Below are 17,433 nucleotides of genomic sequence, written 5' to 3' on the forward strand. Positions count from 1 at the left end.
GTGAATGAACCAAATCAAACAACTCCGGAACAAATCATGGGACACATTATCACATTATTCTCGACTTGTTTTCGTGTTGTTGTTGCTTAGCAATGTTATGGACACGATGTTGTCTGGGTTTGACAAAAGGAGGGTGGGACAGTGATTGGTGCTCGGGGTGGTGACTGAAGGCGGTGACTGAGTAGATCGGACGTCACATCTGTACGGAAGTCACAGTGGCTCCTGAAAATGAACAGCTACTTTAAGCAGGCTGTGTGCAGTTTACTGTGGATTGACTGTTTTGAAACTCATATACATAGCCTCTAGTCCTCAGTTATCATGAAAAAAGCCAGGAAATTTTGATTTTGACAATATGGGACCTTTAAAGTGAGAACTCATTCGCACACTCAACAGATCATTTTCTGTGCGCCCACAGATCGCAATAAGGACAGCTTTTTAAAAAAATATTAAGGGAATTTGCAAATTTGATATTGATTCACTACAACAGTTCAGTAAACAAGAAATTAATATTAAGTGACTTATGTTGTCTGACTATAACACTGCTGTCTGATTTTACTCTATTTCACCAACGAAACTAGTTCCGAATAAAGTAACAGCTCAGCTGCTGCTCATCTCTAAAAGCAAACACAGCGGTGTTTCATTTATGAATGAAAGTGCGTTTTTTAAGGCACTTGCTTGACTCCTGAATGAATTAGCCGTAAGATCAGTGACTTGCCACCACCTGCTGGCGGATTTCATTTAATTTTTAACGTATAATTTATTTAAATCATTTAATATTTCTATATTCAAAATGTTATATTTAGAATGTTAATCTCCACATGATTTTGAATTTAATTGCACCCACACCACCTAAGAGCCTCATTAAATGTATGAAAATGTACATACAAGCCACTTTTGCGTTCTGTGCCACCTCTGTAGTACAAATTAATTAATACTAATTTCCTGTGATCATATAAATGTATTTGTCTTATTCTACTTCTTATATGGTTTTAATTAGGAATTGTAATAAAATTAGAAAATTGCCATTACAAAGGTAAAAAGAAAATGTCCCTGTAAATCACTTTAAGGAGTCAAATATCACCTCATATTAAGAAGGCATGATTAGAGTTTTTGATTATTGATCAGAATGTGATCCTTAATTTTTTAAATTAGGAGGACAAGCGCTCCTAAGTATAAATAAGAAAAAAAAACTGCTCTTAAACTGGTTGCGTGACTGGTATGGCAGTGAAATGGGGTTTGGCCAATAACAAAATTTTAGTCAAAAGATTTTTTTTGCTTTAACCCCTGTTACCACGTTTAAGGCCCAGAAAGATAGTAAAGACATCGTTAAAATAGTCCATGTGACATCAGTGGTTCAACTGTAATTTTATGAAGCTATGAAAATACTTTCTGTGAGCAAAGAAAACAATAATAACTTTATATAACAATTCTTCTCCATGAGAGTACCATGAGGCATACATGTGCATTCCTCTGCTTGTAAACAGTAGCGCATTACTTTTTCATTTAAAAAAAAAAAAAAAAAATCTGAGTTACTTTTTCAAATAAGTAATGCCAGTTACTTTTTTCCCATTTATTGATTGACAGCTGTCCTGTCCCCATGCTGAGAGAAATTGGGAGTAAGATGTTCCTGTACTTCTGTATTTAATTTAATTATTAACCAATGTCTTTGCTACTGACCTTCAATGATCCAATTCAACCATACTAATAAGCAAAAATACACTATATAAACATTTGTGTTTCATTTTTTTTATTGCTGAAGTGTGTTGAACTTTCTTCTTCTGTGTTCTCTTGGACAGACGTGATTTACTTTTCTTTCAGTCTGAGGTTGGTGTTTGTGTGTCAGTTACGTTTGCCAAAAATTGAACTTTTTATATTAAAAACAAACAAGCAAGCCCTGCCCAGATTAAAAAAGTAATGCAAAAGTAACATAATTAGTAATTAGGTACTTTTTAGGAAGTCACGCAATATTGTAATGTGTTACTTTTAAAAGTAACTGACCCCTGGGCCCGTATTCATAAAGAATCTTAGTGCAAAGAGTTGCTCCTAGTGACAAAATTCTAAGAGAATTCTTAGAAAAGTGGGCGTTTTCCTTAAAATTAAAGAAAAGATCCTAGTAAAGAAAAAAGTAATTCAGAAAGAATCTTAACCCTTAAAAGAGGTCTTAAGGTCTAAATTGTTAGGAAGAGGACTTTTAAGAGGCTTAAGAGTTTCTTTAGCAGTGGAGAACACTGACAAAACATGAGGAGGGCAATGCAATATTTGCACACAATGCATGACAGTGATTTCACTGATGCCACACATGAGATTGTGCAGAGATAATGTTTGTGACTTATTTTATTAGAGACATGCTAACATCTCTGACAGTGCAGAAATGCCATAGTGCAGAAATGGAAGAAATCACTACATTTATTACATGAACTTATTTGGCAACTGGAAACAATGCAACTATGCAGCAGTAATAATTTGGGTATGTTCACAACCTTCTATAAGCAAAGAGATCACACAAACAATTACAGCACTTTCACAACCTTAAAGTCACGAATTGAGTCGTCCTGTCATCATAAACTCTTGCACTACACATCATGGACTTCATTCCCCACAAGCCACTGCACTAATCACTGCATTCACCTGCTCCTTGTTTCTCACTGCACTGATTACCGCTCACACCTGCACCTCATTTCTAGGACTGCATTTAAGCCACTCTCACACTCAGCTTCTTCGCGAAGTCTTGTATTGCCCCGGCTGCATTTCTGAGCGTTTCTTCCCGTGTTTGTTTTCCCGTGTTTGATTCCTGGACTCCCTCCCGTGTTTGATTCTCGCTGCCAGCCCCGACCTTTCTGCCTGTGTTTGACTACGATTTCTGCCTGCCCCTGTGTGCTTGTTTTGTTTTGTCTTTTCTAATAAATGCTGCGAATGGATCCGCTCGTCTCCGACCGTCCTTGTGACACTTAATGTGCTGCTGTTCAATCAAATACATTAAATACAACATTAACAGCGTGGTAAACAAAAATATATATAAACATATAAAATATATAAACTTATATAATATGTGTGTTGCGGTAAAACAGGAAAAATGATGCCTATAATTTCAAAGTGAAGGCTTAAACTAGACCCTACACTTAAAAGTACTCTTTTATTTCCTTCTTGGACAACCAACCAATCACAGTCTTTAAAATGCTGTGTCATCGCTAGCAACGGGGTCAACCCTGCCTCCACACTAAGATAAAAGTTTTTGTCTTTTCTTTGCTCAGAGTTGCTCTTAGATTGATCCTGAATCACTCTTAAGCTAAAACTCCTACGTAGGAGTTTTTAAGTAAGGGATAATGTACAGGCAGCCGGTAGTTATCGCAGAAATAAGCCCCCACAGTGTGATCAGGACCCGACGCGAAGCGGGGTACATTATCCCGCTTATTACACGGCTACTTGCCACATAAGGAAAAAACTGGACATGAATATGAATTTGAAACCTTTTATTGGCATATTTGTTTTAAATTAACATTTTTATCCTTCCGCGAAACGATATAGTACCACGTGACTAACATTCAAACTATGTACGTTAGTAAGACAATTTAAATAGATTAATGTCGAAATTTTCCATTGTTAATTGTGGTTGTCCAGTGTTTGTCACAAGATGGCGCCAAACGGTAATCTTTGTTGGCACGGAGGGATTTTAAACATACAAGTAGTACCGGCTATGCGTTATTACTTTGGAGCGGTGATTATTTGAAAAGAACGAACCTGCAAATGTCTCAACTGACCAATCAGAATCAAGCATTCCAAAGAGCCGTGTAATAAGCTAAAATAAAAGCTTTCTGAGAGGATTCTTAGAATCTTTATGAATACGGGCCCTGCACTGGTCCTTACTACCTTTCTTGGCCTTGACACGTTTAGTTGCGTTGCTGTCTATGCAGGGTCAGAAAGCTCTTGGATTTCATCAAAAAATATCTTAATTTGTGTTCTAAAGATGAAAAACATGAGGGTGAGTAATTAATTTAGAATTTAGAATTTTCATTTTTGGGTGATCCCTTTAATTGAGGCATTTAATTGAATGTAATATGACTTGTGGAGAAACATAATGAATAGCTTTTATTTACTTATGACTTATTTAAAGGGGGAAGAAATCAGAAGTTAATCCCAGATGTGGCATTTTAGGCTAAAAAGGTAATGTAAACTAATTCCCACAAAAATATAGTATGTAAAAATACGATAACCTTTTTGAAACAGTGAAAGGAGCTTTCACAATATCTGGTATGAGAAAAGTGGTGACTAATATCAAGTTACCAAAGACATAGTGTTGCGACAATAATTGCAATAATTACGACATTTTGGGGTAAAAATATGTTTGTCGTGGTATTTTTTTTTTTTAATGAAAGGCATTTACTTTAATGCCGCAGTTCACTACTTTAGTATTTAGTTGCCTATTGTTAACAAAAGAAGACTCTGGACTACAAAAAAATAAAAAATAAAAATAGAGATAATCTGAAAGCTGAATAAATAAGATCTCCATTCATGTATGGTTCGTTAGGACGATATTTGGCTGAGATACAACTATTTGAAAATCTGAGGGTGCAAAAAAATATCTAAATCCTGAGAAAATTACCTTTAAAGTTGTCCAAATGAAGTTCTAAGCAATGCATATTACTAATCAAAATTAGTTTTTTTTTTTTATATATATATTTATGGTAGGAAATTTACAAAATATCTTCATGGAACATGATCTTCATTTAACTTCCTAATGATTTGTGGCATAAAAGAAAAATCGATCATTTTGACCCATACAATGTATTCTTTGGCTATTGCTACAAATATAGTCTTTCCCGGGCTACTTAAGAAGTTTTGTGGTCCAGGGTCCACAGAGTGTAAAAAAAGAATAGAGACAGAGATAGCCTTCACACAAACATGTCGGCGAAACCGCAAACTTTATATGCGAGCGCACGTCACTTTTGTGTTGCTATGGCCACGATAAAGTGCGAGCTCAAGTGAGGTGCAACTTCATGCAACGTAAATCACTTTAAAAGGAAACATAAAGTGAGGACACCTCCCATTCTCATCTACATTTCAAACTCTCACTTCCTCCTTGATTTAGTGAGCCCCAGCCACAACTGCTGGCATTCACCCACTTCTCTCCATCTTATCTGTCAGAGTCCAGCGCTTCATCCTCTCGCCTCAGGAGCCAGAGTCCCTCCCCAGCCACAGTTCTCAGGTACAGTCCGCCGTCCCATCATATTGTGTGTTTTGTGTGTCGTGCTCTTGTCCGGTGTTTTTGGAAACAGTTCATAACTTTGAATCTTTATATGCGTCTCAAGACCTAGTAAGCTGACTAACTAGACAGCATACTGGGCGCGCCTATTCTAAACGCTTCTATATTGCATAAAATAATATTTAGATAAGCAGGGTTTGAAACACAGCACTAATCCGCGGCTCGTTCGTGATAAATTCAGTTTTTACTCAGTTTTGATGTTAATATTGTGTCATTGCTAAATTTGTCGAGCTGTGCCTTTTTGAACTGTGCCAAGGCACGGTTAAACATTTGAGGAAGTTTAGCAAGAGAACTAAACAGTATTTCCAGAGAAAGATGAAGCTGATATTTTGAGTCGTGCATATTATTGCATAGAAACAGTGCAGCCTATAGAAGAGTTTGCTCTTATATTCATAACGAACTTGGAGGAAATGCAGATAAAGCAGTGTAAACAAATAGTTCAAGCCTTCTAATAGTAGTAAGCTAATAATAATAAAACCTAAAGCATTAGCTTTTGCAAATATGAAAATTCTGTCATTACTTCCGATGAACACAAAAGATGTAGGGCTGAAGGAATCTCTGTCACGTTTACTTTTACTGGGTGACTGAAATGGTGATACATGAATGGTGACTTATTGAGTTTGACAATTTGTGTTCCAAAGAAGAAAAACTAACAGGTTTAGAACTGCACAAGTGCAACCTGCAGTTAAATAAGCCTTTTTAATCCACTTTGAATGTAATAATTATTGTGATAAATTAACTGGATGTAAACAAAGCTGTTTTTACATGCATGATGAAAACATTTTGCAGCATCTCCGAAGCAGGGAGAAATAACGTAGTGGTTTCCATCTTTGTGTGGAAGGATGTGGTTTAACTGAAGTTATGAACATCTCCTTCGCTCCCACACTTGCTGTGGTGTGTCCAGCTACGAAAGTTTCCTTTCTCAGTCTATTTAATGCTCTAATGCACCTTTCATTTTCCACTTTATTGCTGTGAGCACTAGGCATCAGTGATTCATTGCAAATGAGATTGATGTTTGTTAGTTTGTTAATTAAGCATATGCACAAGATTGCATTTGATACAGGAATGACTGCGATAGAAAAAAGTGGGCAGCAGTTGAAATAGAAGAGAAAAGGGCATAAAGCTAAATATTTTATTATTAAAACGCCCAGACAGAGTGGCATCAGACTTAAAGAAGTAACCCGAGCATTTCCTTCTCTGTCACTTCATGCTGGTTTCCTTTTTCCTTCCTCTTTCTTTGAGCTTATTGCCTAAACCAAGTTTTAAACATAGAAAGTTAAAAAACGCATTGTGCGGAAATGTTTTTTTCACTCTTTTGGTCTCTTATCTGCAACTATTCGTTTACAGGAATTCATTCAAATTCAAGAGAATTTAGGTATGAAGAATAGAACTTGCAAGTGTGCAAGCGTACTGACCACAACAAAGAGTTAAGATCTCTATCGAATGCCAGAATTGGAGTCAGCCAGTTTCACTGCAAATCACAAATAGCTAAAACTTCAATTCAGTTAATATACAATCATGTAGTCTCTAAGATGCACAAACTGTAAAACACACCAAACGTAATGTTTCTCATGTGTATCTCTTCCTCAGGTCATCATGTCTAGGAAGGTGGTCAGGGCCAGTAAGTTCCGCCATGTTTTTGGCCAGGCGGTGAAGGCGGATCAGTGCTATGATGACATTAGGATCTCCCAGATGACCTGGGACAGCAACTTCTGCTCTGTCAACCCCAAGTTCGTGGCCATGATTGTGGATGCCAGCGGTGGAGGAGCTTTCATCGTCCTGCCCCTGAGCAAGGTGCATCCAGATAGCATATCAGACTCATTAAGTTCAAATTAATTGAAGTCTTTATAAAACAAACCTTGGATGAAGGGCAGTATTGCATGTATATAAAGAACTGATTTTAGCTGTGTAGTTTTAACCTGGTACCTGTTTTAAATGATCTTCTGAGGGCTTTGAATTTTGAAATGCAGACATGTCATGCAGTGTTTGTCTAAATAAGGAAGTTCAAGGTTGAGTTTCATATGTACGTGTCACCAGACCTAGCATCTCTTCTCTTTATGCTCTCTTGCATCTTGTTTTTGCCATATTTGGAGTGCGCTGCTGTCAACCCTGCACAGGATGTGGTGACAGCTTGCAGATTGAGCGAGTGACAAAAACTGTGAGAAAAGGACAGCTGCCACTTAAACTTGATGTGCCTTCTTTTTTGTGTGTGAACAGCTTGGTTTAAAATTTGAATATGCACTTTTTAACTTCATAGAGCTTAATGACTGAATAGTGCTACGTTTAAAAAATGCCTTTCAAAAGTTAGCAGATGTTTGCATCTCTAAGAGAAAGATGGTGGAAACATCTTTTTGTCTTCCTCTTCCTCTTTTGATGGTTGTACAGTATATTTCATATGCCTTTTCATTTGTTTGGTTTTTTTTCATCTTCCCTGTCCATCATCTCTAGACCTCTGATTCTATATGTTGCTATCTGCATGGCTCTAATGCTAGAGAATGAATGGGAGTTTTGTCATTTTCAATCTGCTGTGCATCTTATACACTCTGTGCTTTGCTCAATGGCAGCCATTGTTTCCCCATGAACACGAGAATTCGAGTCAAGCCCTTTTATTTCGTCTGGGTGGCTTGAGGAAGTTTTGAAAGCTCAGTTTTGAGACTGATAACATGATCATCTGGCTTTGCACAAACTTTTGGAGTTTACGCATATCATTAAGAGGGTGCATAATACTGTAGAAATACTGACATTTATTTTTATTGAATTAGATGTTAAGATAATGTAGAACTAGTAATTTCAGACATTTTGGCCCCATTGTACCAGACTCTTTTGGAAAAAATGAATTTGTTGTAAATATCTGTTTGAACTTAAGAACTTAATTCAGTCACCAGTCACTTCTGACAATGATTAAATGTGACTCTGGACCACAAAACCAGTAGCACAGGTATATTTGTAGCAATAGCCAACAATACATTGTATGGGTCAAAACTATAGATTTTTCTTTTATGCCACAAAATCATTAGAATATTAAGTAAAGATCATGTTCCATGAAGATACTTTGTAAATTTCCTACCTAAATATATCAAAACTGGACAACTTTAAAGGCGATTTTCTTTATATTTAGAGTTTTTTGCACCCCTTAGATTCCAGATTTTTAAATATTTGTATCTTGGCCAAATATTATCCTATCCTAACAAACCATACAATAAATCGAAAGCTTGTTTATTCAGCTTAAATTACCTTTATGACTGGTTTTTGTGGTCCAGGGTCAAAAATTATCTTTAGATTAGTTTCTATTTTAATATTAATTATATAATTCTAGAGTATTAACTCATATTTTGAATTAGCCTAAATTTTATGTTTTTGTTTTCTGTTTCATTTTAATTCAAATTTTAGGATTTTGTTTTTTATTTGCATTAGTTTTTAATATTTCTAATTAGTGTTAATTCATTAATTGTTTTTTTAAACATCTCAAAATATTTATCTCAAAATAAAGTAAAACAAATCTTTATTTCACTTTTAGTGATTTTAGTACTTCAGCTTATTTTCTTTTAGCTAGTTGCCAAAGCAGCATTTCTAATTTTTGTTTTTCATATTAAGCTTTATTTCACATGAACAGTGTTTTTTAATCATTTTAGTTTAAGTAAACAACAACAATGCTTTAGTCCAGTCATAAATCATTGTACCTTATTGCAGCCCCAACTTATTCCAGTATTAATTTATATAAGGTTTCTGTACTTGGACTTGCACAAAACTTGCATTCAACAATATGATTTTGGCAGAGTGAATGTGCTTTCCGTGTGCATGATGGGAACTCTTGCACAGTCTTCTCTAAACGGGTTAGTAGTTATTAGACATAATTGAAGGCTGTAAAATTGAGATCAGCTGATGCAGCCCCCCTGATCTGTCTGAGATATGTCCTGCTCTTTCTGCTCTGTTTGTCAGAGCAATTGAGGTTTTCAGATGATATTCTATATTTAGTCATTTGAAGGTCTTGTGTATGGGTTTATTCGGCTGTGTTTATGTTTGTGTTTTCCACTCCTTCATACCAATGTTTTCCTTAATAACTTATTTTCCCCTTTGATTTATGTTTTAGACGGGTCGCATTGACATGTCCCTGCCCACCGTCTGTGGTCACACTGGACCTGTATTGGACATCGAATTTTGCCCACATAATGACAACATCATTGCCAGTGGCTCTGAAGACTGTAGTGTCATGGTGAGTGCCATGGGCCTTTGGCCTAACAGTTTGATCAAATTACATTTATGGACTTACATTATGGAAAGTGAAAATGCTAGTATAAACCAAGTGCCATCCACATGATCAATTATTAATGCAAATGCAATTTTATTCGTTATTATAGGATATACTGTATGAACTGTTGTGGATAAGAACACAACAGTTCATAGAGTATATCCTATAATAACGAACAAAATAGCCTTAAATATTGCTCATGTGTTACACTCTCATATATACAGGTACTTTTCATACATGTGAAACATTTTGTAAGGGAAAAGCAGGGGGAATGTTAGTTTATGAAAAACTAATAATCACTTAAATTGTTAACACTTTACAACAAGGTGTCATTTGTTAAGATTAGTTAATGTATTAACTAACATGAACAAACAATGAACAATACATTTATTACAGTATTTTGTAATCTTTGTTAACATTAGTTAATAAAAATGCTGAAATTAACATTAACTGAGATTAATAAATGCTGTAGAAGTATAGTTCATTTGTAGTTTTCATTCCATGTTAACTAAAGTAGTTAACTAATGTTAAAGGGGCTATATGTAACTTTCTGAAATTTAAACTCGCGACTCACACCTGTGGCCAAAAAACGGAACTGCTCTTCCTTTCTGCTTGCTCTGGCAGCGCGCGCTCGTACGTACACACTTCAAAAGTCATCCGCTGCAAAGAAGTCAACATTATGTTTACAGAGGTAAGAACAGTCAAATACATATATTGTTTGAGAAACTAAGTTTGTTTGCAATATATATGACTAGCGGTGGTGGCAGAGTGATCTGAAACGTTTAACATGAACGCGCTTGACGTCACATCCGCAGACACCGCGCGACAAATCCGACCCGACAGAAAATAGGAAAAATAGGAAACAGGCTTATAGGTGCACCCACTGTGAGCTGACAAGGTGTCAGTATGCTCATCAGGAGATGTTTGAGTCATAAATGGTCAAATAAAAAGGCTATTGTTACGTTTATTTTGGGGAAAAAGTTACATATAGCCCCTTTAACTAATGAAACTTATTATATATGTTAAGGTCATTGCACTCTGAGTCCGAAAATTTTGTATGCGTTTTTTAGTTTTTCTCATATTCGTCATCCTTTCCTATCAATATGCGGATGCGAAAATGCAGAAAATCAAACCTGAACCAAATTTTTTTTTGACGGACGAAAGTTTTTGGAGAAAGTTTTTGATTGACATAACGTGAGGCCGTAATTCGTGCTCAGTGTGAAATGGCCTTTACCCTTAAATATGATGTAAATGATCAGGAAATAGGGCTTCACAATTGTTAATTAATTAATTGCAATGAAACTAAAATCACAAAATAATTAATAAATAGATATATAGACATGGTTTTTGTTTCCTGAAATGTCAAATTGCAGTTCAAATCGCAATAAATGACAAAATAATTGCAATATAATTTTTACTTTTGAGTAATTTGCAGGTAAGTCATGCAGCTCTCCTTTAAAAAAGGACAACAGTGGAAATAAAACACTCAAAAATAGAAAACAATATTTTGTTTACTTCCATGGCATTAAAGAACCGTGAACATGCACTTCTACTTCTAAGAGGTTCAGCTGACAAAAAAAGTTTAGGGACCCCTGTGAACCCTTTGAGAACCCCAGTGGCAACCCCTTAATATTGGTATATTACCGTTTGAACACAGCTACCGTACAAGTGTGAAAAATATAATACTGTGGCAGGTCTAGCTAATACTACTTATTCTAACATAAGGTCAATCTTGTTATGTAATAGATCTGGGAGATTCCAGATGGAGGTCTCATAACACCACTGAAGGACCCAGTTGTGAAGCTGGACGGTCACTCTAAACGTGTGGGCATCCTCAGCTGGCACCCCACTGCCCACAATGTGCTAATGAGTGCAGGTAAACCAACACCAGACACCCACACAACAGGCTAGAACTGCACCCATATATGCATGCACTCAATCGTGCAATATAGAGGCAGTTGAAATGGAATGATGGCGCCCTCTGCTGATTCCTCATGCACATTTTAGGTTGATCATAAATTAGTTTTTTTTCTCTCCCTTCTGTCTCCCTAAATACTTCATTTATCTTGTCGTTCCTCTCTCTTTCTTTCGTTTTCTTCTTGCAGGCTGTGATAACGTGGTCATCCTGTGGAATGTGGCTCGTGGAGAGGCAGTGGTGCGCATTGACTCAGTGCACACTGATCTGATCTACAGCGCCAGCTGGAACAGAAACGGCTCTCAGATCCTCACTGCCTGCAAGGACAAGAAATTACGAGTGTTTGACCCCCGCGAAGGCACCGTCATCTATGTGCGTGCATGCCTTTACTTAAAAATGTGAATAATACTAAAAAAAGAGTGCATGGGGTGTGAATAATTAATATAGGTGCATTGTTTACCACATTGGTTTCGTGGTCGCATCCAGAAAAAAAGAAAGTTCTTGTCTTGTGGTGTCAGGATGCACTAGTTGCTGTACTTGTTGGGTTTCATATGATTCTGAGGCCATTTTAAGGCATTTCATTAGTGTGTTTTTGAATGATCATGCAAGTTATCATTTAAAGCCACAGTAAATTACAGGAAATGGTCTCTTTTAGACTAGGTAGCTCTCTGCAACTTGAAATTTGCAAAATCTGCACAAAATTCCCAATTGTGCTGAATAATTATAAAAGACTGGATTTCGCTGGTGAAAATTTGATAAAAGCAGTAAATGTGACCACAGTCTTAATTTGAACATTTTAAGTTCAGTAAAATCATTTAAAGTACCTGCAATAATTAAACATATTAAATAACACAAATAGTTAATACATTTTATTAACAAATATAGGTGACCTTCGATGATCCAATTCCACCATACTAATAAGCAAAAATTACTTTAGATTAAGTAACATTTGTAGTTTTTTATTGGTGCTTTATTTTTTAATTGCTAAAGAGTGTTGAACTTTCTTCTCCTGCGTTCTATTGTACAGACGTGAATTTATTTCTCCTTCAGCCTGAAAAGAGTAGTTCACTTTCAGTACAAAAATTTACAGATAATGTACTCACCCCCTTGTCATCCAAGATGTTCATGTCTTTCTTTCTTCAGTCATAAAGAAATGATGTTTTTTGAGTAAAACATTTCAGGATTTCTCTCCATATAGTGGACTTCTATGGTGCCCCCAAATTTGAACTTCTAAAATGCAGCTTCAAATGGCTCTAAAAGATCACAGCCGAGGAAAGAAGGGTCTTATCTAGCAAAACGATTGACATTTACAACTTATATACTTTTTAACCTCAAATGCTCGTCTTGTTAAACTCAGCAAGACGACCGTTTGAGATTAAAAAGTATATAAGTTGTAAATGTTTTTAGAAAATAACCGATCGTTTCGCTAGATAAGACCCTTCTTACTCAGCTGGGATCATTTAGAGCCCTTTGAAGCTGCATTTAAACTGCATTTTGGAAGTTCAAACTCAGGGGCACCATAGAAGTCTATTATATGGAGAGAAATCCTGAAATGTTTTCCTCAAAAAACACCATTTCTTTACGACTGAAGAAAGAAAGACATGAACATCTTGGATGACAAGGGGGTGAGTACATTATCTGTCAATTTTTGTTCTGAAAGTGAACTACTCCTTTAAGGTTATTCATTTCACTTTTGGTGTGAAAGGGCTTTTACATTTGCCAAAAATAGAACTTTTTATAATAAAAACAAACAAGCAAGCCCTTTGCAGATTTAAAAAGTAATGCAAAAGTAGCGCAAAAGTAACACAATGCATTACTTTCCATAAAAAAGTAACTAAGTAATGTAATTAGTTACTTTTTTTAGGGAGTAACGCTATATTGTAATGCATTACTTTTAAAAGTAACTTTCCCCAACTCTGAAAGTAATTAAGCAGATTAATTAGACCAACAAACTGTGCATTTTTTCCAAGTTGTGAACATTTTTGTAGTCTTTTATAGCCTTTTCTCTTTCTTAGTCATGTTGTATATGTGTGTTTCAGGAGAAGGACAAGCCTCATGAAGGCTCCAGGCCAGTCAGAGCTGTGTTTGTGTCTGATGGGAAGATCCTGACCACTGGTTTCAGCCGCATGAGTGAGCGGCAGGTGGCGCTGTGGGATCCTGTGAGTGCATCATGTTTTAGAGTTTTTTTTTTTTTTAGTTTTACAAGCAAGTGACTCACAAAAGTGTGTTGTTTGTGCTTGCAGAAAAACTTGGATGAACCCTTAACCCTGCAGGAGCTAGACACCAGCAGTGGGGTGCTGTTACCTTTCTTTGACCCTGACACTGGTGTGGTCTACCTTTGCGGCAAGGTAAGGACCCAAGAAAGGCATTCAAGTTCAGATTTGTTCAGTTTGTTCATGAAGTTGGATGTTTTAACCAGTGTATATGGTTTGACAGGGTGACAGCAGCATTAGATACTTTGAGGTGACAGATGAGGCCCCATACGTTCACTATCTCTCCATGTACAGCAGTAAAGAGAGTCAGAAGGGTATGGGCTACATGCCTAAGAGAGGCTTGGAAGTCAACAAGTGTGAGATTGCAAGGTAAACACTTCCCAGCTTTTCAGCCAGGCCTATAGTGTACTTGCTTTCTCTCACAATCATACAAAAAGGTCAGCATTTTAAATTATGCATTATTTCATATTTATTTTAGGTTCTATAAACTCCACGAGAGAAAGTGTGAACCTATTGTTATGACTGTGCCTCGTAAGGTAAGTTTGACCAAGTCAACGATCAGCTTAAATGTTCTCCGTTTGCATTTCTATTACCCTTCAAATTGCGCAAATTGAAATTGTGAATTGAAAATACGCCTAATGGAAACATGCCAATTTCGCAAAAACTCCTATATAAAGTTTTTAGGCTCACATGAGGTGGTTTTTCAGGCAATTCGAAAAAGGAATATTTCGCAAAACTCCAATGGAAATGGCTTTTTCGCATTTACAGGTCACCTTGTGTACATAAAAGTCACATGATCATTGTTTAATGTACTATAGCCTCAAAAAAAACACCTCATATGTGGTCCCTTACTCAAGCATTGACTACACAATGCTTGAATAAGGGGCTTGCCTTGCCATTAAAGCTTGGATAACCCCTTATTTATATTGCATAAGCCACTCTAGTCAATGTTTGTGTTAAAACCAGGCACGCCGTGGCTCTTTTCAATTTCAGAGGCGACTCTCTGTGCTGCTTCTGTAAAGATGGATGCCTACATCTCGTACGATTAAAATTAATGGTTAGTGTGGTAGCTGCGACATTTGTTAACCTACCAACATCCATGGCCATGACTTATTGCAAGAGAGATAAGGGGTTCAAAAATGAAAGTTTACAGATAATGTACTCACCCCCTTGTCATCCAAGATGTTCATGTTTTTCTTTCTTCAGTTGTAAAGAAATTATGTTTTTTGAGGACAATATTTCAGGAATTTTCACCATATAGTGGACTTATATGTCTGAGTTTGAACTTCCAAAATGCAGTTTAAATGCAGCTTCAAACAATCCCAGACAAGGAAGAAGGTACTTATCTAGCGAAATGATCTGTTATTTATTTTTTATTTTAATTACGATTTATATACTTTTTAACCTCAAACGCTCGTCTTGTCTTGCTCTGCCTGAACTGTTTTTTTCTAGTTCAAGACAGTTAGGGTATGTCGAAAAACCATCTCATTTTCTCTCTCAACTTCAAAAATCATTTCAAAACCATCGCTGCAGAAGTATCGACCTAGTGTTTGCAGTGAACAAGCTAAGAAGACCAAAAACCCTTAACAAAAAAGGTAAAACAGTTCAGGGAGAAAATGAGATGGGAGTTTTTGACATACCCTAACTGTCTTGAACTAGAAAAAAGCAAAGTTCAGGGCAGGCAGAGCAAGTTGCATTTAATCTGCATTTTGGAAATTCAAACTCGCAGGCACCATATACATCCACTATATGGAGAGAAATCCTAAAATGTTTTCCTCAAGAAACATAATTTCTTTACAACTGAAGAAAGAAAGACATGAACATCTTGGATGACAAGGGGGTGAGTAAATTGTCTGTAAATTTTTGTTCTGGAAGTGAACTTATCCTTTAAGTTTTAGTCGCATAACATCGTTCAATGGAAACGCTGTCATTTCACATCAGTTTAACATCGCAAAAGTTTTGCTCAAATCCGTAAAGGAACACTTTTTTGTTTGAAAGGAGCTAACAGTTTTACACAGCATTAAATTGATCAAAAGCGATAGTAAAGATATTAATGTTATTAAAGATTTCTATTTCGAATAAATACTGTTCGCTTCAACTGTTCATTGAATAAACCTTGAAAAAAAAGTATCACAATTTCCACAAAAATATTAAGCTGCAAAACTGTTTTCAACATTGATAGAACTAGGAAATGTTTTTTGAGTAACAAATCAGCATATTAGAATGATTTCTGAAGGATCATGTGACACTGAAAACTGGAGTAATTATGCTGAAAATTCAGCTTTGCCATCACATGAATAAACTACAGTTTAAACTATATTAAAAATAACCTTAAAATACCTTAAAATGGAATAATATTTTACTTCATTCAAAAACATAAAAAACTGTACCGAACTCAACATTTTAGAATGGTAGTTTATTAAAGAAGACATCCGATACACATTTTCCACAAGTTGGTATGATTCTTTAGGGTCTTCATGCAATGTCTGCAACCTACTTTGCTTAAAATTCCTCAATGGTCGTGTAAAACAACACCCTTTTTACCTTGTCAAAAACAGTGAGCCATTTCGGTGCATGCCTCTTTTAAGTGATAGTAAACTACTGCTCACTCTGCCCCCTCTTCTGTTTTTTTGTGTATTCGGTGGCGCGTTACTATCAAAAACAAAATGAATCCACTGTGTCCTCAGTGGCTCTGATGTTGAGAGACTCTTATGTTCACTTATACATCCAACTACAAAACACCTGCATTGCTTATGGGACATTGTTGTCGCTAGAGCTGCTTGAGTGTGGAGAAAATGGCAGACAGCGTACAACTGTGGGCTGAAATATGCTAATACAGGACAGTCTGTCAGCGGCTGTGGGCATCATACTGTTCAGAAAATCAAAACGGCTTAATAATTGACACTGTTTTGATTATTTAGGGTTTAAAAAATATATATATTTTTATCACTGTAGGGTGGTTGTGTCCACACACTGCTAAGACACATTTATATGCAATCACCATGTTAAAGTTAATTTTGCATCCGATGTCCCCTTTAATATGCCACACTGTATCATTTCTTTGCTTTAGTCTGACTTGTTTCAAGAAGACCTTTACCCTGACACGATTGGTCCAGAGCCATCAGTGGAGGCAGATGATTGGTTTGCTGGAAAAGATGGGGAACCAATCCTGATCTCGTTGAAAGACGGTTTTGTGGCTACCACCAAAAACAAAGAGTTCAAAGTCATCAAGAGCTTAATGGCCACCACATCAGCTTCGTCAAGCAACCGACATTCTGACAGTGGGGTAAGAGAACAGAGGAATCTTCCACCTGTTCAGTGTGTTTTATTTAACCTCAAACACAATGGATTGTGTATGAGTTTCTGTCACAGATAAACTCATTCTGCCTTTCTTTCTATTTCATATACAGGATGTGCAGGCCTTGCAGAATGAGGTGAAGCAGCTGAGAGAGATGGTTGAGCAGTTGACCAAGCGAGTGAGCGAACTGGAGAGCAAGTAGCTGAAGAAAGACTCCAGTCGAATGAGAGAAGATTTAAAAGAAAAATGCAAATGGACATGTACAAGATATGCAAATATATGAAACCATAAAAGGTGCACATTGGAAGGAACATTTTGTGAAAATTATGTGATACGTTTTCCATCACTTTACAGGCCATTTCAGACCAAATTTTGCTCTGCAGGGATTTCATTTTTTAAAAAGAATTTTTAATGTGACCAGATTTGTTTGATGCCCATTTTAATATATGTTTTGTAGGATTTGAAATAAATGCCAGTGTTATTTTAACAGATTTATTT

At 36.3% G+C, this 17,433-nt stretch overlaps 1 protein-coding gene across 1 annotated transcript; it reads left to right on the forward strand.

The window, feature by feature from the left end:
- Window positions 1–5,045: 5,045 nt before the first annotated feature.
- coro1a (coronin, actin binding protein, 1A) lies at window positions 5,046–17,426 on the forward strand. Its single transcript, XM_073840699.1, has 11 exons — window positions 5,046–5,203; window positions 6,851–7,054; window positions 9,351–9,473; window positions 11,256–11,385; window positions 11,615–11,796; window positions 13,464–13,583; window positions 13,668–13,772; window positions 13,861–14,006; window positions 14,116–14,173; window positions 16,708–16,923; window positions 17,048–17,426. Exons 2-11 carry the CDS (start codon window positions 6,857–6,859, stop codon window positions 17,135–17,137), a joined length of 1,368 nt encoding a protein of 455 aa, XP_073696800.1. The 5' UTR covers window positions 5,046–5,203; window positions 6,851–6,856; the 3' UTR covers window positions 17,138–17,426.
- Window positions 17,427–17,433: the final 7 nt, after the last annotated feature.

The sequence above is a fragment of the Garra rufa genome, chromosome 1 (assembly GCF_049309525.1).
Source record: "Garra rufa chromosome 1, GarRuf1.0, whole genome shotgun sequence".
Taxonomy (NCBI): Eukaryota; Metazoa; Chordata; class Actinopteri; order Cypriniformes; family Cyprinidae; genus Garra; species Garra rufa.